This window comes from Sus scrofa, chromosome 2, assembly GCF_054392235.1.
Source record: "Sus scrofa isolate SSC_HxYL_T2T_F1_AM1 chromosome 2, Sscrofa_HxYL_maternal_Yorkshire_Landrace_v2.0, whole genome shotgun sequence".
Classification (NCBI taxonomy): Eukaryota; Metazoa; Chordata; class Mammalia; order Artiodactyla; family Suidae; genus Sus; species Sus scrofa.
In genome coordinates this window covers 162,139,507-162,162,369 of record NC_139384.1, presented here as the reverse complement: position 1 = coordinate 162,162,369, position 22,863 = coordinate 162,139,507, and the positions used below count along the sequence as shown (strand labels likewise).

Here is a 22,863-nt window from a genome sequence, read left to right as displayed (position 1 = left end):
TGACCTGGGAGTGAAGGACGCAGGTCGCTGAGCTGAGCGCACAGGCTCAGGGAGACAGCGCAACAGCAGCCACTTTGCAGGCAGCCGCTCTGGTCCAAAGTGCCAGGACACAGCCAGCGAAAAGAGAAGCAGGTCCCCCACCCCCACAGGCGGAGGAATAAGGAGCGGCTTGGACTTTGGGGCCTTTTGCAGAAAAGCTCCAGCAGCTTCCTGCTGCAGAACTCGCTGCCCTCAGGCCCAGACTTTGAACAGCAGGGACTGCCTGAAGCCCCTCCAGTGCTGGGCTCAGGGAGGCACAGATGTCCCCCGGGTTAGGCCCTAAGCTCAGAAGAGAGCCCTGGGAGAAGACCAGGCTGGGCACAGGCCAGTTTGTGTCTTCAGTCTGCAGGTTTAATTTGATACAGAGACATCTATGGACACTTAGAGATGACAGGGTGGGGACAGCGTGTTTCCTCGGGTCCCCAAGCGCAGTGAAGAAAACCAGCCCATTCAAACACAATACCAGAGAGAGGCACTTGCTTATAAACAAGACAGGCCTTGTGTGGATGTTGCTTAAACAATTTCCATTCTGTGAAAATGTTCTCCACTGACACAAAAGGACAAATGCCCCCAATCGCCAGGCCCGCATCTCTACAGAATCCAGGATTCTGTTGCTGGAGGCAGAGGGGCCTGCCCATCTCACACGCCATGAGAGGGACCAGGGAGAAAAGCAGGGGCGAGTGTCATCCCCATCAAAATCCTGGCTGGGTGTTTTCATGTGTTGATTTCTAATTTTATGTAAAAATGCAAAAGATGTAGAAAAGCCAGAACAGTTTTGAAAAAGAAGTTGGAAGATGTACACAACTTGACTTCAAGATACAATTTGAGATGGATCACAGACCTCAGGGGAAAGTCATAACCAAAAACCTTGCAAGAGGAAACAGCAGAATATCTTCACAGCCTTGGGACAGAAGAGAATTCTTGGACAGAACACAAAAAGCACGAACCGTAAAAGGAAAATTATTCAGTTAGGCTTGATCGAAATTGGAGCTGTCCACCAATCCAAACACCACTTAAAAGCTAAAAGATAAAGCCACCAGCCAAGGCGGAGAGAAAATATTTGCAAAACACTTAGCTAACAAAGAACTTGCACAGACTATAAAAAGAATCCCCAGACATCAACAAAAAGCCCAATTTTTAAAAATAGGCAAAAGCCTTGAACAGATACTTCAGAAAAGAACCTCAGCACTTTACTGATCAACTCGTGAAGAAGTGCTCAGTATCTTCGAGCAACAGAGAAAAATGCACGTTGAAATCGCAGAGATGTCATTTCACAAAAATGGTAACACTAATGAACAGAACACAGTGGCTACAGTAAAAGTCTCGTCATACCAAACACTGACGAGGCTGTAACTCAGCTGCAACCCCGTGCGTGGCTGCTGCGCGTCTAAAATGTACCGGCCACTTTGAAGGTATGTCTGGCACCTGATTAAATTTACGTCTTACCCTTTGACCAAACAGTTCCACTCAGGCATTTATCCAAGAGAAAGCGCGTTCACAAAAGATTCAAACGTTAGCAGCCCAGTTCATAATAGCCCCCAGTGGGAACCAACCTAAATGTCTATAAACAGTGATGCGGCTAAACAAATGACTGCATGTTCCCACAGGAGAATATTTCTCACAACATAGAAGAGAACAAACCACCGGTACATGCAATACCATGGACACATCTCAAAGACGGAAGCCAGACAGAGAAGAGAATCTACAACGTAATTCCACTTGAAATCCAGACCAAACTAATCTATGGTGATAGAAATAAAAAGGTGGCCAGCTGGGGAGATGGCAGGGAGACTCCCCGGAAAGTAACCCCAAGGAACTTTCTGGGGTGCTAAGAAATGTTTGCTGTCTTTTCCCAGATGGTATTTACACAGGCCTATACAATTATCAGACTCATCAAACTGAACACCTAAAGTCTCTGCTACTGTATGTTTATTACACCTAAATTAACCGGGAACCACCAAAGCGGCAACAAGTGGCCCCCCTCACTGTTAAAGAGGGGCTTTTTCTTCATCACAGGGGAGGCTGGACTGGGTGGTCCTTGGGTTTCCTCCAGAGTCTCTGAAACCAGAACTGAACATAAACTCTTGAGCTGCTGGCACTGTGGTAGGATTGACTCTGGGAACTTCTGGGAGTTAAGGGCTTGCTCCGTGTCAAAAAGAGCTGGGTCACCATCTCGTGGGCTGCCTCAGTCTCCCCCTTTTCCCACTCTAAACCCGTGGACATGTTTTCTCATTTCCTTCTGACACCCTCCACCTTACCGACCAGGAATCCGGCTCTGGAAGGCTGGGCAGCACGCTCGGCCTCGGCCCCACGTCCAGACGTCCCGTCCCCTGCTTTTAATTGGAGCCACACCAGCACCGGGAATGCCCTCCCCTTGCAGTGTCTCCCAAACCCAGCCTCCAGTGCGTGCCTCCAACGAGCAAAGCCTAAGCCACATCTGAATCTCTGGCCGAAGTTTATTTGGGACAGTGGGCATTTTCAATATTCAGCAGTTTTTCACTTTCCAGCCTCTGCCACCTAGGATGTCATCTTAAAAAAAAAAAAAAAAAATGGAATAGACACCCAGCAAACCAATCAGAATCGCATCATGTATGCTTCTCCTTTGGCCATTTTTTTCTGAACCCTCTTCTAATTCTTAGTTCTGTCCCTGGACAGGCGTCTGCTTCCACTGCCTCCACTCCACTCCGTCCCTCCTTCTCGCACAGAGCGCACGTGCATCCTTCTCATCAGCCGTCCACGTCACATGACCTCTCCGGCCTCCTCGCCTCGTCCCTCCCCGCTTCCACTCCTCTAAGGCTTCCCCACGTTGCGTTAGCACCTCACTCCTCCCGCTCCGTACGCCTGCCTGGGTGCTCCCGCCCCGGCCCGTGATGCCGCTTGCAGAGGACCGTAAAATCCTTCCCAAGGAGCAGCCGCATCCTGAAGCTGCCCACCGGCAGAGCACCTCAGACCCAACATAAAAGCCCGCACCGCAAGCCGCATCTTATTTCCAGCTCAGCTCTTCCCTGCATGTTCAGTGCCTGTGTAAACTGCACAAGAGTCACCCGCTTGCTGAACTTAACCCCCTGGAAGTAGGTTTGATAATCGTCTCTTTTTTCTCCTGCAGTTGATACGTTCCTAAGGCCACAGGTTCAGTGGAACTTTCTTCCTGAGTTTAAGAGGTGCTCGTCATTTATTCATTTACTTACTTTATTTATTGTCTTTTTAGGGCCGCGCCTGCGGCATATGGAGGTTCCCAGGTCAGGGGTCCAATCGGAGCTGTAGCCTCTGGCCTACACCACAGCCACAGCCATGTGGGATCGAAGCCTCGTCTACGACCTACACCACAGCTCACAGCAACCCTAGATCCTTAACCCACTGAACGAGGCCAGGGATCGAATCCGCAACTTCATGGTTCCTCATCGGATTTGTTAACTACTGAGCCACGACGGGAACTCCAAGAGGTGCTCTTATTTTTTTTTTTTTTTTTTTTTTTGTCTTTTTGCCTTTTCTTGAGCCACTCCCACGGCATATGGAGCTTCCCAGGCTAGGGGTCGAATGGGAGCTATAGCCACCGGCCTACACCACAGGCACAGCAACGCGGGATCCAAGCCGTGTCTGCGACCTACGGCAACACCGGATGCTTAACCCACTGAGCAAGGCCAGGGATCGAACCCGCAACCTCATGGTTCCTTGTCGGATTCGCTAACCACTGCGCCACGATGGGAACTCCAGAGGTGCTCTTTAAAGAAAGGCTTCAGACACGCTCATTCTAGCACTTTATTGGAAATTACTACTTCCAGAGGTGCTCTTTAAAGAAAGGCTTCAGACACGCTCATTCTAGCAATTTATTGGAAATTAGTACATCAGTGAAATTAGATCAGAGTAAAAGCATTGTTTTTACACAATAATATCTTGATATCTGTGCCATCTTCTTACATAATTTAACAAATCCCCAGATGCTCCTGATTTTGCTCAAAGAGCTTAAGTGGTCCAGAAATCTTTCTACATATAAATATAAATCATAGCATTTAAAACAAACGTTGTTGTTTGAGTCAGTTCCAGAAGTGCCAGGAACATCTTTTAACATCTAAGTCTGTACCTTGGAATGGTCGCAGCACTGGGGGGAGGGCAGGAGGGGATACACAGGCGGTGAAGCTAGTTATAGCAGGAGCAGGGGCACAGGGGCACGGTTGGGCGGGGGGCAGAGGCTGGAGATGCCGAGAGCTGGCCAGGGAACTCAGCCACCCTGCCTCTGCCAACAATGCCTGAGTGTCCAAGCCATGGGACGCCCATGCAGAAGGTAGCCTATCGCCCCAGGTTCCTTCGCACCGCCAAGAAATGGGGGCCCCTCCCAGACAGCACAGGGGCACAGATTCTGATGCAGAGAAGGTTCTGGGAAGACCCACCCATCTCCCTCCCCATGCCATGCTCAATTCCCTCCCAAATTAGCGACCTCGAGGGAGTGGCACCTCAAGGAAAATAACCCTGAGCCACTGCTGTTGGTCCCTTGGCATGAGGACAGGATGCCTTTGCTGGGTTTCTCCTGAGGCGCCCTGGCAGAGGCTGCTTTGCCCCCGCGTCTCCCCCTCCCCCTCCGCCTTGAGGGCCTCACCAGCCATCTGGGTCCTGGGTTCTCCAAAGCGCCCCAGCTTTCAGCAGCAACACCTGCACCTGCTCGTTAACAGCGGTCACCTCCCCTAGGTCACCGGTTCTTGCGGCCCCATGAGGTAGGACGGGCAGGATCGTGATCCCCCCGGACGACGAGGAACCAGGAACTCGCGGCATTAGGTCACTTGACTGAATTCCCAGCGCTGGCCGGTGGCAGAATCAGAAGCAGAACTCCGATTCCCTCACACATCAAGCTCCAGAGTCCACGTTCCCAAGTCCCTCCTTTGCTTTTCTGAGAAAGGGACGGGGCCGGGGGCGGGGGTGCGGGCCTCATCCCTCACCTCCCCGCGCGAGGCCTCAGGCGGCCCCACTGAGCACAGGATGAGTCCGCATGCGGTAGAGGATGACGGCCGTGGCCGGGCACAGCAGCAAGGAGGTCATGACGACGATGGTGGCCAGGATGATGAGGACGATGACCCAGACGTCCAGGATGTGCTTGGGGAGCGCCACTTCCACGGGGACCTGGCTGACGGCGTCCATGCTGCTTCGCTCTGCAACACACAGCAAAGAGGATGTCACCGCTGGGCCCTCTGCCACCTGCGCCCTGGCTGGACGGAAACCTGCCCCAGGAGTCAGAAGGTGGGTCATTTAGCAGCTGGGTACTGGTCAAGGTTGCTGGATTAACAGTTATAACGGCCTCATTTACTGAGGGCTTCCTCCGTGCCAGGCCCTGGGCTAAGCACTTGTACCCACTAAGCCCTCACTTCAGCCGCCGACAGGGGCGGCCGTGGTCAGGGTTTTTATTTCTTGGCCTTTATCTACAGTTGTGTCCATTTTAGAGAGGAGGGTTCTAAGACTTTAAAAAATGGAGATGGAGTTGTTTTGCCCAAGGAAGGGAAGCCAGAGCCTCCGTGCTTAACTGTTCAACTATCACAGCGTCTGTAAAATGGGAATTCCTTGGTTTTGGTCCTGCAGCCGTTCTCCCATCTTCCTGGTAACAGAATCTCCTCTTTGCTGGAGAACCTCCCTTACTTCACCCGAGCACAGGGAGGGCCGTGTGACCTAGGCTTGGCCGTTAGAAGTCTCCTTAGCCTCCGTTCCCAGATAGGCAGGAGACCCAGGCCAGGTCAGCCAGAGTCCTCCCAGGGCTTTTACGCACCGGCGTTGGGAGAGATGGCTCTTTCTGCTGGGATTGCTAAACCGAAAGGAAGAAGGCCTGGAGAGGGTGGGCGTGGGGCTGCCCCGCCCACCTGGGAGAGCCTGCCCCAAAGACGGAAAGAGAATTAGAGCGCTGACACCCTCGTGTGAGCGCCGAACGCAGCCAGTCTGATGCCATCTGCAGCCTGGACATTCCAGGGACAGAGGCGACTACCCCTCTGGCTTCGCTGAGGCCAGTGTCAGTTTGGTTTCTCTCACTGGCAGCTAAAAGACTTCTGATGGATAAAGATACAAACGGATTGTTCCCAAACTTTTATGATGCCCAGCTCCCTTGGTGTCTCAGAACTTTTTTCACGGCACTCCAAGCGGAAAGAACCATCTAGCAGTTTCATTTATTACGTCATTAGGTTTAATAAGCATGTATGTCCCAACAAGTTAGTAGCTGTTTGAAAAACTAACACATAAAGGTCCAAAGAAAAAATGTGCATTTCCCTCTTAGCCAGTTACGTCCTGGGGGCATGTGCCGCTGTGAGGCAGGGCACAACTCCTCCGAGTCTGGCGGCAGCTGGGCTGACGCCGTGCTCCCTTGGCGCGCCCGGTCCATGTGCTCGCAGGGCTTGCTGCCTCATGGCCACGAAACACAGCATCTCCAAGGGGGACGTGGTCTGATTAATGCTACACTGTAAGCTGTCCTGCGATGGTAGTTTGCACCGTGTCTGAGAGATGTCACTTCTCAAAAGTCCTGTCCAAACTGTTAAGGACCCCCACATCCGCCAGACACCCCCTTTCCTAGTGAGCTCACCATGGCTCCCCAGGGAACCCCAGGTGTAACAGCCTCCCTGCCCGGAAGCCAGGAGGCTGGACTGCACACTCCTCCGTGGCTCCTTCCAAAGCTAAGATCTGTTATTCTGTGAGTCTAGGTCCCAGCCAAATTCCCAGTTCCTGTCCTGTTTCCTGCTTTTGCCTCAGTCAGTAACTTTTCATTTTAATGCCTTTGGTGCCACGTCTAGCGTGGCACATTTCCTGGCTCCCATACCTGAGGCACAGTCTGCAGGGGGTACCGCAGGGGTGCTTGTTTGTGCACTGTTGGCTCCAGCACCAACACACAGACGCGCCGAAACATAGGATAGTGTGTGCATGGAATGGAGTACACCACGCCGCAGGTGTCACCCATTTCTCTAACAGACAGTAAGGGCTTGTGACACACCAAGCGTTGTTCTGAGTGTGTTCCAAACATTAGCTGACTTAATAGTTAGTATTAAAAGAATGACGATCGGCGGTGAGCTCCAAAATAGTGGGAGTGGGAAAAATAAACACAGTGCAGCAAAGCGAGTACAGGGTAAGCCCTTTGGTTCAGGTTTTGTTGCATCAAGTAGGTAGATGGGTGAAGAAACGTATAAATGGGAAGCCGTTTATGGGCAGGATCCGAGGAAAGTGTTAATTAACCTGTGGGAGCTGGACTAGGAGCGGGAGAAGGTTTTGGTTTTCAGTCTTCATTTTTTTTATATGCTTGAGTTTTCTGAACATGAACATGTCTTAATTTTTTGAAGTCAACCAGTTGATGGGGAAAATGGGCTTTTTGTTCTGTTTTTCTTTATACTTCTCTACATTAAAAAAGACTAAATGCGCACACATACAGTTTCAAAGCCAAATCAGAAATAAAGGGGGAGAGCAGATGCGTGGTCACCAGACGCCACACGCTGTGCTGAGAGTCACCTCCTTACAAAGTGCGGTTCTAGGCCCCATTACAGACTCAGCAAATCTGACTCAAGAAAGGAGGGGAAGGGGCCTCTTCCTCTGTTTCTCTGTGACCGGAAGGACCCCCAGGGTCACAGGATTATCAGGCGGTGGGGGGCGGGGGCTCAGCCCCGGAAACTTGGTCACTTTCTCCAAGGCCTCAGGCACGGAAGCATGAGTCACAGGGGACGCATGCTGACGGGGGCGGGGAAGTCAGGCTTTGTGGTCTCCTGATTACATCAATAGCTAGCTCACCAGGGCCAGAAAGAACCCCACAAAAGCCCTTTCCGTAAACCCATTAACATGAAACCGCCTCTGTGGCTCCACTGCTAGGAATACATAATCCCCCTGGCTGGCTTTCAGAAGGCAACCCTGTCATTTACCAGCAGTCAGGCCCCGGGCTCATCCACAGTCCAGCCGTGGAACAGTGAAGCAGAACTAGCCCCGTTTGACAGGTGGCAAAACGGGGGCCAAAGGTCTCCCCCGTCTTCAAGCCCAGCCCCCTCCAGAATGATCAGTCGGGGATATCAGTCGGACCAGGTCACTGGCCCAGACGGAAACAAAACCGGACAAGCAGATGCATAAGTAAAGCGTGGCCTGGACCGTGGGCTCCAGACCGCCCGCCGTTCGTCTCACACCGGAGGTTGTTTAAAGGCCCGGTCACAAGGACAGATCCAGCTGGAGTCAGTCTCGAAGGCGGCCTGAGGACACAGCACAGGGGCCCCGGCGCCTTCATTCTTTCGGTTCAAACTCAGAGCAGCACCGAACCGCAGCCCCCAAATGGACGTGCCATGGTGCCATTCAAGACTCTTTTTCCTTCTGACTGAGGAAATCTGGGGTCGTCACCTGTCCCAGCTGTTTTCCTGGTATCCCCACTTAGCACAGCCTCGCTTCCTACAGCACAGCTGCTCAGCTCCACAAAACACAGGCTGAAAACCATCAGCTGTGATGCTCTCCCAGGGCCTCAGGCAGCGGCTGTCCCAGGCCTCGCGGGCCAGCCGGCCGTCGCCAAGCACCAGGGGGCCACCCATCCAGGTCCTCGGGGTGTGCTCCGAGGCTGCTCTTTCCCGGGGAGCAGAGGTTCCAGTCACGTCCACCTCTCCGCGGCGAAAGGGAAAATTTCCCCCACGTAAGTGCCACTCAAGCCACATGTCCAGCACCCATCACGGAGCCCTGGGAGAATCCGCCCGAGAGAAAAAGCAGAACGGGAAGCTGCGGCCCCTGACCTCCGTTTGACCTCCATCTGGCAGCTGGGTGACGGGCTCCTTGTGAGAGCATCAAACTCTGTTCCTCTGCCCAACGAATTAATAACAGTAAGCTGTAGAACAATCAGCTTATTGTTTGCTTTGCAGGGTTATTACTTGTGATTTCTGGTTAATGGGTCCTGTTGGAATACAGTACAAGCCATTCATGTCACAAATTTAACCTTGTTACTGATAAGAAATACGATGTTTTTATGACCGTGGGAGGTTAGGACAGCCGTCAGGCCCCAATTCTTGTCATACTGGCATACTTTAAACTGGCATACTTTATCTGCTGGTTACCTCATTAATGAATAATAAACTTTAACATATGTTCTGTAGAAGTTTGTCTAAGAAACTACGTTAAAATCATCCTGAGGAGGTTGTAATGAACCCGACTAGTATTCATGAGGATGCAGGTCCGATCCCTCGCCTGGCTCAATGGGTTAAGGATCCAGCATTGCCCTGAGCTGTCATGTAGGCAACACACGGGGCTCAGATCTGGCATTGCTATGGCTGTGGTGTAGGCCAGCAGCTGTGGCTCCCATTCGTCCTAACCTGGGAACTTCTGTATGCTGCAGGTGCAGCCCTAAAAAGAAAAAAAAAAGAAAAAAAAAAAAAAGATAAGAAACAGGAGTACTTGTTGTGGCTTAGCGGGTTAAGGACTCAACACTGTCTCTCTGAGGATGTAGGTTCAATCCCTGGCCTTGCTCAGTGGGTTAAGGATCTGGAGTTGCCCCAAGCTGCAGCACAGGTCGCAGATGTGGCTTGGATCCTATGAGGCCGTAAGTGTGGCGTAGGCTGCAGCTGCAGCTCCAGTTTGACCCCTAGCCCAGGAAATTCCATATGCTACAGGTGTGGCAAGAAAGAAGGGGAAGGGAAGGGAAGGGAAGGGAAAGGAGAGGAAAAGAAAAAAGAAGGGAAGGAAGGGAGGGAGGGAGAGATAAGAAATAAGTAGTGGCCAGAATGTGGAGCAAAGGGAAGCCTTGTACCCTGTTGATGGGCATATAAACTGGTGCAGCCACTGTGGAAAGCAGTGTGGAATTTCCTCAGAAAATTGCAAACAGAACTACCCTGTGACCCAGCAATTCTTCTTCCGGGTCTTTGTCCTAAAAAAACAAAAACACGAATTTGAAAAGACACATGCAGCCCTGTGTTCACTGCAGCATTTCAACAGCCGAGATACGAAAATAACCTAAGTATCCCTCCGTGGCTCAATGAACAAAGGAGGGGTGTGTGCAGCAGAATCCTACTCAGCCGTGAAGAGAATGACATTCTGCCGTTTGTGAAAACACAGAAGGACCTTGAGGGCCTTTTGCTCAGTGAAACAAGCCAGATCAAGACAAGTAGCACAGACGTTCCCTTGTGTGTGGAAGACGAAAAACAAAACAAGTGAACAAGTCAAACCAAACCAAACCAAGCCAATAGGTACTGAGAACAGAGGGTGGTCACCAGAGGGGAAGGAGGGTCCGGGAGTGGGCAACATGGGCTACGGGGTCAAGGGGTCCAAACCTCCAGTAACAAGATAGGTCGGGGGGCTCTAAGGTGGAGCATGGGGACCACCTACTGGACTGCATGGCTGAAGGGTGCTCGGTAGATCAGAGGTTTCTCTTCACAAGAAAAACACGTAACTTTGTTACAGATGATAACAGGACCTGTTGTGGTGCTCATTTTGCAACAAATACAAATACTGAGTCACTGTGTTGGACACCTGAAATGAGCATAAGGTTATGTGCCCACTGCACCTCAGTAAAGAGAGACGCAGTCTACCAAGTCCAGACTTCCGCTTCTGGTAACGGCAGACTAAGTCATTTTGACCATCTTCTGTTGAGGACGGCTAAAAACTAAACCCCAAATAATCTCCCCAAAGGCACTAAGAAGTAAAACGCTGAAGAATCCCCAGACTGAGATCTAGGAGACAGAAATCCAGGGAGGGGAGCCTGGCACTGAGGCAGCATTTCCCTTAGAGGCTAGTGGAGGATGGAGGCTTAGCAGTGTTTCTGATAGACTCGGAGTACATGTCTGCCAGGACACAGTCAAACTCCCACATTTTTGAGTTTGGACTTCAAAGAGCGTCCTTAGTGCTAAGAGTGAACTGGAAGCATACCAGTCCCAGAGGCTGGGCCCCAGCCGTGAATCATCACAGACCCTGAAATTGAAATAAGGTTGCTCCAGATCGCCAGTGACTCCAGGTGCCTGGCAGGAGCTACCTACATCTTCTCTGAAGGTGACAGCATCACATCTCAAACTTTTATTCATATTTCAATTTTTTTATTCAAATATAATGTCCAATCATAACCAAAAGCAAGCAGCAGTGGAAAAAAAGCAAGATGACAAGAATGAAACCATCCGAAACAACAGACAGTAGAAAAAGATTTAGAGGGGATCCAGACGTCAGAGTGGCCAGATGGACACACACTTTAAGTCACCTTGATTAACATGTTAAAAGAGGAAAAAAAAAAAAAAAAGATGGAGAATTTTGAGAAAGAACTGGAAACTCTAAGAAAACACAGAAGATTTGGTTTTGTTGTTGTTTTTTGCTTTTTAGGGCCGCACCAGCAGCATATGGAGATTGCCAGGCTAGGGGTCCAATTGGAGCTTCAGCTGCTGGCCGACACCACAGCCACAGCAACACCAGATCCAAGCTGGTTTGCAACCTACACCAGAGCTCGTGGCAATGCCAGATCCTCAACCCACTGAGCGAACTGAAACCTCATGGTTCCTAGTTGGATTCGTTTCCACTGTGCTACAACGGGAACCCCCACAAAAGATTTTTTAAAAGAACCAGATAGACATTCTAGAACTGAAGAATATAACAATTGGCGTTAAAAATTCAGTGGATGGTCTAACAGCACATTAAATATAGTTGAAAAAAGAATTAGTGAATTGGAGTATTAATCCAAGAGAAAAAAAGTTAGAATGAAGCAGAGAGAAATAAAAGGATGACAGTACAAGCAACTGGATAGGGACATAGAGGAAACAGTGGCATGATGCAACATGCAACAACTGGCACCCCAGAAAGAAAGAAGACAGAATGGGGCAGCAATCACTAGAATAAGAAGTAACTGAGAATTTTCCAAAGCTGATGAAAGATATCAATTCACAAACTAAAGAAGCCCTGCGAAATCCTAGTGAGATAAATAAAGTGAAAATCCATAGTCAGGTACATAATAGTAAATCTTTTGAAAACCAAAGAGAAGAGAAAAAAAAAAAACTATCTTCAAATGAGGACCACTTAGACTGACAGCTAACTTCTCAACAGAAACAATGGAGTCTCGAAAGTGGACTGTCTTTAAAGTGAACAAAAATAACGGACAAGAATTAAGATGAAAAAAATTTCAGGCAAAAATACAGAATTTAAATATTTAAAAACAGTAAATAAATAGCAGAAGAAACAGAATTAAAGTGCTCTGATTTTCTGGCATTGTCTGAGAAAGGGCGAAAGAACTAAGTAACACTGGACTTTGTTAAATCCAAGACGTATACTGCAATCTCCAGCCATTTAAAAGTAGTGAAAGGGCACGTAATTTCCAGAGAAAACAGGGAAAGGAGGCGGGGAAATGGAACCAGTGGGGCAAACAGAAACCACATAAAAAGACAGTAGATTTAGGGAGTTCCCTGGTGGCTCAGCAGGCTAGGATCCAGCATTGCCACTGCTGTGGGTTGCTTACTGCTGTGGCACAGGCTCAGGAACTTCCACATCCTATAGGCATGGCCAAAAAAAAAAAAAAAAAAGATAGTGGATTTAAACCCACACTAACAAAGAGTATCAGAGTACACACAAAATTAAAAACAAAATATAAATGTGCAGATGTTTACAGGAAACGTGGGGATGCCCTCACTTGGGCTCTGTCTTCGTTTCATCAACAAAAATGATAGATGCTTCATCCATATTAATGATTTTTAAAAAATCAACCCGCAGCAGGATTGATTAACCTGACCTCTTCCTCTAGTCCAACTATGAAACTGGTGGACTAGCAATTCAGCCTGATTCCATAAACATTTATGGCACCGTGATTGCCACTGGGGAGTGGGTGTGGAGACAGCTACACACCGTGTCTGCCCTGAAGGAGCTCAGGCTCTTCTGGAGGAAAAGGCCTTACCTGCAGTGGCAATAAGACACCAGGCGGAGAAGTGCCTGGAGGGGCCGACCACAAAGGGGGAGGAGTACGGCAAGGACTCAGTTCGAATCCCGCTTTCCCCGCTTCGAAGTGTGACTCTGGACAGGTTCTTGAAACTCTCTAAACCTCAGTCTTCGCATCTCTAAAACAGGGGCACCGAAAGCACCACGCAGCATCACCACATCGTGAGGCCGAAGTGAGGTCATGTGTACGGAGCGTGGAAAACAGCACACGCTCCAATTCTAATCCTCAACCCTTTGTTTTCTACCTAGAAGGTTTTACCCCAAAAAGAGGGCCTTTGATACGAGCTTTGGCGATACACAGCGGTTCAAAAGGGAGAAATTATTAGAGGAGACACCATCAGCAAAGCCCAGAGGCCAAGAGGTCCTTGGTGTATTGGAAGCATAGGTTGTCTTGGTGGCTTTGGTAAGAAGCTTAGCCCTTTTTTTTTTTCATTTTTAAAAGTTGTGTGGTGGTTGATTTACAGTGTTGTGTTAATTTCTGCTGTACGAGAAAGTGAGTCAGCTATACATACACACACAGCCATTCTTTCAGATTCTTTCCCCTATGGGTCACCATGGGTGTTGATTAGAGTTCCTGGTGCCATGTGGCAGGTCCCTGCTGGCCACATGTTCCATGTAGCACAGTGTGCATGTGCCAGTCCCAAACCCCCAATCCGTGCCTCACCCGCCAGCCTTTCCCCTTTGGTGACCGAAAGCTTGTTTTTGAAGTCTATGAGTCTGTTTCTAAGAAGCTTAAGCATTTAAAGCTCTAGTTTCGTTTGTGACATGGGACGCGTGATCGCTCATAGAGTAACCTCTTCATTGGGATGCCATGGAAGTTGAATGAGCCAATGCACACAAAGCAGTTACTTAGAACCCCTGAGTACAATGCCTGGCACACAGTAGCAGCTTCATAAATGTTACTGTTCCGGATCTAGTGAATGCAGCATAGCTCCACCAGTCACTCTAGTGAACACAGCATAGCTCCGCCAGTCACGCAAAGTTCAGAGGCCCAACCATTTGTTTGCGCACCAGAACCGCTCTGCGTCTGACCCAAGAAACCACAGTGATAGTTGCATAAACAAACAGCCTCTGATCTCCCCCAGACATGCACACTCGCCACATCTGAGCTGCAGCTAACAGCTAACTTTCCAGAGACGGCCAGTGGTTATCTAACCGGTCTTACCACCAGGGAGTTCTTGGAGAAAGAATGCAATAAAAGAAATGACTTCTGGTGGCAGGCAAGCTAGTTACGCCAGAGTGGGGGAAAAGGCTGATAAAGGCTGCTGGCTTCCTGCAGGCGTGGCCTTAGGCCCGCACTGCCAGAGCTCTGAGCGGGGGACGTGGAGGCAGGGAGGAGGCAGCCGGAACCAGCGCTGAGCCGCCGAGGAAGGGCTGTCTCTTGAAGCACCTTGCAGAGTGTGAGTAAGGAGGCGATGGGCCACAGGCAGCAGGCTCGGGGGTTCACCGGCATGGCCCCGTTTACGGCACCTCTTCCTAAGGGTCTAGGCTCAGAAAGCGCCAGCGAGGTTGTCAGAAAAGAATGGAGCACGAAGGCCAGACAGAGAGGGCAGCTCAAGGTACAAAAAGGGACCCCAGTGGCCACCCCGTAGGCTGGGGCACCTGATGACCTCTGTCCCAGGGGCGGGTCCCACTTCAAGACCTTTGCGCTCGCTCCTCTCAGAATGTTCCTCCCCCAGACCTTCCTGCAGCATCCGGGGCCGCAGTAGCCCTGATGGCACCTTCCACGGCCGCTCTTTGGAAAAGCCTTTACAGACCCGCCCGGGTAAACTCCCGCCCGCGCCCACCAGCCAGCCTCCACCTCGGCCTTGACGTCTTTTCCTCATGCATCCTCCGCAATCGAAACCGAGCTTTTTTGTTTGCTTGCTTGTTTCCGGTGGCCCTCTCTGCCCACTCCAGCGCAAGGACAAGGCGTCCTCCCTGCCCACTGCTGTTCCCTGAGCATCCGTCACGGGCCTTGGCACCGACTAAGTGCCCCGTGGCCATTAGCTTCATGAAGAAATGAGCAGGGATGGACTGGGGGACTCCACTGATCTTTGACAGATTTTTATTTCTCTGTGACAGTTGGTTTACAGTGTTCTGTCAGTTTCTGCTGTCCAGCAAAGTGACCCAGTCGCACATATGTGTCCATTCTGTTTCTCACTTCATCCTGCATCACGTTCCATCCCGAGTGACTGGATGCAGTGCCCCGTGCTGTACAGCAGGACCTCACTGCTTATCCGCTCCCAAGGCAACCGTCTGCATCTGCTAACCCCCGACTCCCGGACGGGGGAACTTTAGATTTGAGCTTGGCTCCTGGAACTTAGTGGTGGGGGAGGTCCAGAGAGGCTCCTCACCCTCGAAGAAGTCTGAGGACCCTAAAGTCGGAACCTTACCTCGAGGATAAAGCGGCCTCCTCTGACCCGACCTCTGTTCACGCGTGGAGGTTATGGCCCTGGTCCCTCCCAGCCCCGAGCGTACCGGGCAGAGGACGCTGCCTCCTCGTCCTCCGAGATTGCCTCCTGCTGTCGGCTTGGGCCACTGAGTTCAAACAGAGTTTTGACTCCCTGTGCCCAGGAGCTGGGCCCCGGGGTGGGTGCGGGGCTGGAGGAGGTGCTGCCCAGAGGAGGAACCCTCCTTTCTCTGGTCTCAGAAGAGGCCGGAGAGGCAGCGGAAGCAAAGGGGTTTCTCGTGCCAAGTCCGCTGTGGGCCGCCCCCGCCTCGCTTTTACTCTCAGCAGCAGAATCACGCATTAGTAGGCCGTGAGCATTCCCCAGCTCGCAAGGAGCCCCTTCATCAGGGACTTTGTTCCAAAGAGGAGGGCAGAGGAAGGAAAGGGCCTACAGCTATCAAAAATGTGAAATAAGTCCAATCAGAGGACTTTCCGCAATGACCCGAGGTCCCTGAGGAAGCTCCCTGTCCTCCTTGAAGCGCAACTGGCTTCTGCCTCCTCAAAACTTCCCAGCAGCCTAGAAACGCCTTCCCTGCCTGAGTGTCTCTCTACGCCTCTGTGGTTGGAAAAATGGAAAAACACCAGGATGTTTCAGAGATCAGAAAGCAGCCAGAGCTGTTCCAGACTGCACGTACCATGTGACCTGGCCAGTCGCGGAGTCTGAGACGCAGAGAGGGAGCCACAGAGCCTGGGCCGAATCCCCCGCATCCTGCGTCAGCCTCTACTCTCCATCATCGGTATGTGCCAGTGACTGAGCGCCTGCCACTGCTGGGCTGACAAAGGAGACTCTCCATGTGGCGGGCTGTCGGGGGCAGGGGTGTCACAGCATCAGTGACGGAGCTGCAAGGGCATCACCGTGGTGCCACTCCTCTGCCCGGCTCTGTGGTCCAGAACCAGTCACTCTCCCACAGTGGGCATCGCACTGCGTGCTGGGCAGAGTAACGGCCCTCACAGACGTCCACGTCTGTGCTCGGATCCCTGAATGTGAGAAAGGAAGCAGGACTCAGGGCGGAGCCGAGAGAGGGAGGCGCGGGGGCTTTGCCGATGTGGTCACAGTTAAGGACTTTGAGATGGGTGATCGCCTGGGTTATCCAGGTGAGCCGGACTCATCACATGAGTCCTTCAAGTGAAGAGGACGCAGAAGAGCTGGGGAAATATGACAGGAAAGGATGTGACTCACTGTTGTTTCTTTTGAAGATGAAGGAAGGAGGCTGTGAGCCAAGGAACGCAGCAGCCGGCAGGAAAACTGACCTTGGACCTACAACCACACGAACCGAGTTCCGCCAGCAACTCAAATAGGCAGGGAACCACTTCTCCCTTGAGGACCCCACAGACATGTGCAGCCTAAGCTGATGCCGCCTGGCTTCGATTCTAGGGAGACCCGCGCTAGATTGCTGATGGCTGGAATCATAACACAATACCTGTAATCATTTGTAAAGCCACTAAGTTTGTGGACATTTGTTACGGCTTTAGAAACCAAGGCCTGGTGCCAGCCCAAGTTCCTCTTTCCAGCTGGGCTTTGGCTTCCCATGCGCCAGCCCGGGAGCATGGGCAAGGGGGCCTCTCAGGAGCCGCCAGCTCTCAAACACGGACTCTGCCCTTCTGACGCCCTACCTCTCTAGGGCCCTGCCCCACGTCCAGATGGTGCTGGGTTGCAAACCGTTAAAGAAAACACAGAAGAGAGTGAGGGAAAGAGAAAATTAATCTTTAAAAGGCTCCAGGGTGTCTCCTAAGATGCCACCCAGAGCACTCAAAAGGAAAGTCCCCTGTTGGGGTCCATTAGTCCTTGGCCATACCCCAGAGGGACGAAGTGGGGACTCTGGGAGGGCTGGACAGGTGCAGCCGTCAGCAGAGGCTGCCGAGAGCCCTGAGTCAAGACGGATCCCCCTTCTTGAGGAGGTCCCTCGAGGAGTCCTGATGAGCCGTGTCAGCCTGGGGCGGGGAATTAGAACGAGTGACGTGTGTCCAGATATGTGTTGTCATTAACGGGATCTGATTTGGGAGCCGAGTTCCACTCTCTCTGCCTCTCCTCCCCTCCTCCATTTCTTTTTCCCTGGTCCTGCATAGCGTGTCACCAGCAATCCATGTGCCCAATCTGCCAACCGGAGGCCAACTCAGCAAAAATAAGGAAGCTGCATCTCTACGTAACTAAGCCGTTGAGAGGACACGATTTAGCCACTGAGTCTGTCTGTTATTTAATATGCCAGACACCTGTACTTCTGGCCTGCTGCCCTTCCCGACTCCCTAAGGCTTAGCCTCCTCCTGGCTCTGCTCCATCCTCGCCGGTTTCCTTTGAGCTGGAAGGTGCTAGGGACCCTGGTGATTCACTAGTTTAGGGGCTGGCAAATTCTCGTCGAATGCCCTCAGGTCACTAAGTAGGTGACAGAGGCCAGATCTGAACCCAGATCCCCTCAAATCCAGCGAGGTTCAGAGCATAGGCCCTGCAGCCACATGGCCTCGTTTCACACGGCAGCTCTGCCACTCCCTGTGTGATCCTGTGTGACTTACTCGGTCCAGACCTCAGTTTCCTCATCTATAAAACAGGTGCAATGATGGTCCCTACCTCAAAGGACTGTGGTAAAGGTTAAACGAGTTAATACATGTAAAATGCTTAGAATAACGCCTGGCTAAGAGCGAGTCAGTGTCAGGTGCGCTTGTTATGGCATCATTCAGGCACCAGCCCATCAGCGCGGGGGCAGCGGGATGCGGCAGCACCAGCATTTGCTCCTAGCAGCTCACGTGTGAGTGCACGTGTGTGTCTTTCACACCACTGCTAGTGGAGGCAGTGTAAGACCAGTCAAGGCCGGGAGCCTCTTTCCATGGAAGTAGCTCCTGTGTTTGTATGTTTTAATCCCTGGAGAGGAAGCTGGAGCACTTTTCTTAGAAGGATCAGGATATGGCTGGGAAGCTCTGAGGCCGTAGCTTCTCTTTACCCCCTTGGCCTGGCGCCCCACGCTCAGCCTGCGGAGTCTCTGGTTTGTGCTACATCCCAGACACCTCCCTGCAGCTCAGTGACTCTCGGGCTGGGCCAGAGACGGGGAGTCCCCAGACCTTTTGTGCAGCGGAGCCCGCAGTGCTGACGCTCTGAGAGGTCAGTGTGGCTAACGGGGTATGACTTGCAGCCTTGCCGGCGTGACTCAGAACCCTAAACCCCAAGACAGCTGGGAACAGGAGGCCCTGGCTGCAGCAGAGAAGCACGTTTTCTTGCTTTTTTTTTTTTTTTTTTTTGGTTGTTTCTACGGAAGCACATGATGTCCTGATGCTCAGCTGGCCCGGCTCCCATGTGCTCAGAGGATTGCTGAGTGGCCTGAATGACCCCAAAAGCACTTCTCACTCAAGCTCAGACACCCAAATGTTCCACCACCACCTCCTCATTTTGCTGGCAGGGAAGGCAGGATCCATTAGCGAAATCCTCAAGGTAACTCACCATTCAGGCGCTCACCTCCTTCAGGCCTGCAGCCCACTTACCTACCGTGTGGGACCAGGGATCCCAGCAGATGACCGGGAGCCTCTGCCATGCCTGAGGGACCGAGGGCTCTCAGCCCTGCAGCGTAGAGCTCTAAGGGACTCTATATAACAAACGGGAGACTGAAGCGCCCCCAGGCGCCACCAGGACGAGAAAGAATCAGGAAGGAACCAGGGGATCCGCGCGAACAAGAGCCCACCCAGCCTGGCCACTCGATCCGAAAACAACCTCGAGAGTCGTCGGGGTTGGGGTTTTTATGGTTCAAACGGCTCCCTCTTGGGCTCAGTAAGCGGAGCCAGGCGCAAGGGTGAGGGACAACCTCTAACCGGAAGGGGCTTGTGGAGGGAGCGAGGGGTGCAAGAGGACTGGCCTTTGAAACCTCCAAGTCCTCAGAAGGAGGAGGAGGGAGCCTGGAAAGGCGGCCTGGCTCCGGGCTACTCTGCGCAGATGCCTTTTTCCATTTGATGTGTAGGCAAAGGTTGTTTGTCTTCACAGTTGGAGAAACTGCTGGTGACAGACCAGGCTGGACCCCCCCACCCCCCAACTCCAGCTCCTGGCGGTCTTCCCCGCGAGGCTTTGCCAAGTTGGACAGATAACCCGCTGCTCCCGCGCGGCGGGGCGCGGTGGCCCGGCCCCGGGCCTGACCGCTGCCCTGGAGAGCGGAGGGGCGGCAGAGGCCGACGGCGCGAGCAGGGACGCGGCGAGAAGCCCCGTCCTCCGAGCTCTGGCTTCCCCGCGGCCCCGGACCGAGCGCCGGAGGCCCCCAGAGCCCAGGGGCGGCCAGAGGGAGAAGAGCGAGATGCCCAAGCGCTGGCGGCGGGGAAAGGAGGAAGGAGAGGGGATGACGGCAGGGCAGCTGGGAGGAATCTGGGCAGCGGCAGCGCGTAAGCCGGCGGCGCCCGAAGACCCCACTCACCCCGGGTCCGCACGGCTGCTCTGAACACCCGCTGCCCGCACCGCCGCGGGCTCGTGTCGGGTCTGCGGAAAGTTCCCGCGGGCGGAGACGGCGGCGGCCGGAGCGCGTCCTCGGGTCCGGGATGGCACGGGTCCGGCGGCGGGACGGCCGGCAAACCGGAGATCGCGGCCCGGAACGTGCCGGGCCCCCGGGGCCGGAGGCGGGAGGGAGTGCCCGCAGCGGCCGGGACGCGCGGCTCCACACGGGTGGCTCTGGAGGGCGCGGCCGCCAGGCACCGCCACCGGGACGCCGGCCCGGCCGCCCAGCCCCGCTCGGCTCCTCCCCGCCCCCTCCCCCGGGCCGCGGGGGCAGGAGCCTCCGGCGGAAAGAAGACACCGAGTCTTGGAATCCCCGGGCGGGCGTGTCCTCACGCGCTCGCCCCGTGACCCTGGAGCCACCCCTGCCCCAGTTCAGGGTCCCCACCTTCCTGTGTTAGCAGACCGAGAGAGGTGACCTAAAGTGTGCCCTCCGCGATGCTTCCCAGAGGCAGCCCTGCACGTGGGAGAGTCCGGTCTTTCGTTAGGATGGAGTTTGGTTTGGAAGGAGGCTCAAACGGAGGAGCCCGACTCCGGGTGCCCGGGGCCCAGGATGCTTCTCCAGAGGCTTGGCCTTGCTGGCCGCGCCTCTCTGCAGACCAGGGCCCTGACTCCCGCCTCCACGTCCTGTCCTGAGGGCCCGCGTGAAGTTGCAGCTGCTTGGCTGTAACGCGCCTCTACTAAGCCTCCCGTTGGTTTCGCGATGGTGGTGAAAGGACCCAGTCGAAGGCCCATTGGAGGCCCGCCTGGGAGAGGCCTCCCAGGCCCTGCTAGTCCCCAGCCAGGTTTCCACAGATCAGTGCCTGCTCTGCAGTCCCCTGCGCACCTCTGTGACCCACCACTCCTGGCCCCGTCTTGGCCCCTGCAAAATGTATTCAATGGCCCAGTGTTCTTTCAACTACTCAGAAATATAGGAGCGTGGCCCTGAGGGTCAGTGTAGCCTTGGGGAGACCATTCGTGCCTCGGTTTTTCCTTTGCCCACCAGGCAGGTACAGTAAGACCCAGGCCTACCTCTCCGTGTGGTGTAATCATTTTACAGTTTACAAATGCATCACATCAACGCCACGCGTCCTGTGAACACTGGCTTCCTTCGGCAGGATCGCCGAGGCCCTGGGTGGAGCCAGCTGGCTTTCCCACTGAGAGGCTCTCTGTCTCTCTTTAGCACCAGCTTGCCCTGGCACCCCAAAAGCAAGGCCGAAGAGGAAATTTGAATAGCCTGTGGGAGAGGTCCCACTCAGGTCTGGTGTCCCAGCTGGGCTGACTTGGCCAAGAGGGCTTTGGGCAGGAAGAATAGCGGATGCTGTCGGGCATCAGGAGGAGGCAAATAGCCAATTTCAGCGACAAGCTTTTGTTAGAACAAAAATCAGGGCACAAGGAGTTCCCGTCGTGGCTCAGTGGTTAACGAATCCGACAAGGAACCATGAGGTTGTGGGTTCGATCCCTGGCCTTGCTCAGTGGGTTAAGGATCCATCGTTGCCGTGAGCTGTGGTGTAGGTTGCAGACGCGGCTTGGATCCTGAGTTGCTGTGGCTCTCGGCTACAGCTCCAATTCGACCCCAGCCTGGGAACCTCCATATGCCGAGGGAGCGGCCCAAGAAAGGGAAAAAAAAAAAAAAAATCAGGGCACAATTCACAGTTCACTTTCTTGCTCCTCCATTACAAGTATGCCAAAGGGAACACTGAGACACTGAAAGAAATGAGGAATATTTACTGCGCGATTCCCCCGAGAGCGGGGGAAGTCGAATCAAAGGGGTCGTAAGTCTAACGACATGTGGCTTCCAGGCTAAATCACCGTCTAAACGGCCCCCACTAGGATGCGCCCAGTCTCAGGTGCCCTCTCTGTGAATCACATCTGCGGAAGAGTTTTCCTCTTCGATATATCTCCTGTCGTATGTGTTTCATTTGCATATGTCCATTTACTTAGTTGTGGGAAAGAATGTGGCATATTGGGTTGGATCCAGCTGGGTCATGGGGTCGTTCTATGTTTAGTTTTCTGAGGAACTCCACACTGTTTTCCGTAGTGGTTGCTCCAGTTTACATTCCCATCAACAGGGTGAGAGGGTTCTCTTTCCTGGGCACCCCCTCCAGCATTTGTTATTTGTAGACTTTGTTGTTTGTGTTTCAGGGCTGCGCCTGCGGCATAAGGAAGTTCCCAGGCCAGGGGTCAAATTGTTGCCACAGCTGCGGGCCTACACCACGGCCACAGCAACGCAGGATCCGAGCCGCGTCTTCGACCTACACCACAGCTCACCGCAACGTCAGATCCTTGATGCAGTGAGCGGGGTCAGGGATTGATCCCGCATCCTCATGGATACTAGTTGGGTTCGCTCTGGCTGAGCCGCACAGGAAGTCCCTGTTATCTGTAGAAATTTTAATGATGGCCATTCTCACCAGTGTGAGGTGATACCTAATTGTGGTTCCGATTTGCCTTTCTCTAATAATTAGCAATGTTGAGCATCTCTTCTTGTGCTTTTTTGCCATCTGTATGTCTTCTTTGGAGAAATGTCTATTTAGATTTTCTGCCCATTTTTTGATTGGGTTTTTTTAATATTCAGTTGTATGAGCTGTTTGTATATTTTAGAAATGAAGCCCTTAATTGTCACGTCATTTGCAAATATTTTTTTCCATTTCTGTAGGTTATCTTTTCATTTTGTTGAAGGTTTCTTTTGCTGTGCCAAAGCCTTAAAGTTTGATTAGGTCCCGTGTGTGTATTTTTGCTTTTGTTTCTATTGCTTCTGGAGGCCAACCTAAAAAAAAACATTGCTACGATTTGCGTTGGAGAATATTTGGCCTGTGTTCTCTTCTAGGAGTGCTATGGTGTCGCGGCTTATGTTTAAGTCTTCAAGCCATTTTAAGTTTACTTTTGTGTCTGGAGTGAGGAGTGGTCTACTTTCACTGGTTTACAAGAGGCCGACCAGCCCCCTGACACCACTTGCTGAAGAGCCGGCCTTGTCTCCGTGGCGTCTTCCGCCTCCTTTGTCAAACAGCACTTGATCGTAGGTATGTGCATGGGTTTCTGGGTTCTCGACTTTGTTCAGTGAGGTGTAAACTAGAAAAATCTTTTTGAG

At 52.5% G+C, this 22,863-nt stretch overlaps 1 protein-coding gene across 3 annotated transcripts; it reads right to left on the bottom strand.

Moving 5' to 3' along the window:
• Positions 1-3,852: 3,852 nt before the first annotated feature.
• Positions 3,853-20,054, bottom strand: SMIM3 (small integral membrane protein 3). 3 transcript variants are annotated; one of them, XM_021085034.2, is made up of 3 exons: positions 19,723-20,054; positions 15,976-16,318; positions 3,853-5,180 (listed from the first exon to the last, which is right to left on the bottom strand). In XM_021085034.2, the coding sequence occupies exons 2-3, from the start codon at positions 16,046-16,048 to the stop codon at positions 4,987-4,989; spliced, it is 267 nt and encodes an 88-aa protein (XP_020940693.1). In that variant the 5' UTR covers positions 16,049-16,318; positions 19,723-20,054; the 3' UTR covers positions 3,853-4,986. The 3 variants fall into 3 exon arrangements, with proteins under 3 accessions (XP_020940693.1, XP_020940692.1, XP_020940694.1); XM_021085033.2 differs by lacking the exon at positions 19,723-20,054 and adding an exon at positions 16,521-18,753; XM_021085035.2 differs by lacking the exon at positions 15,976-16,318.
• Between the last annotated feature and the right edge of the window lie 2,809 nt (positions 20,055-22,863).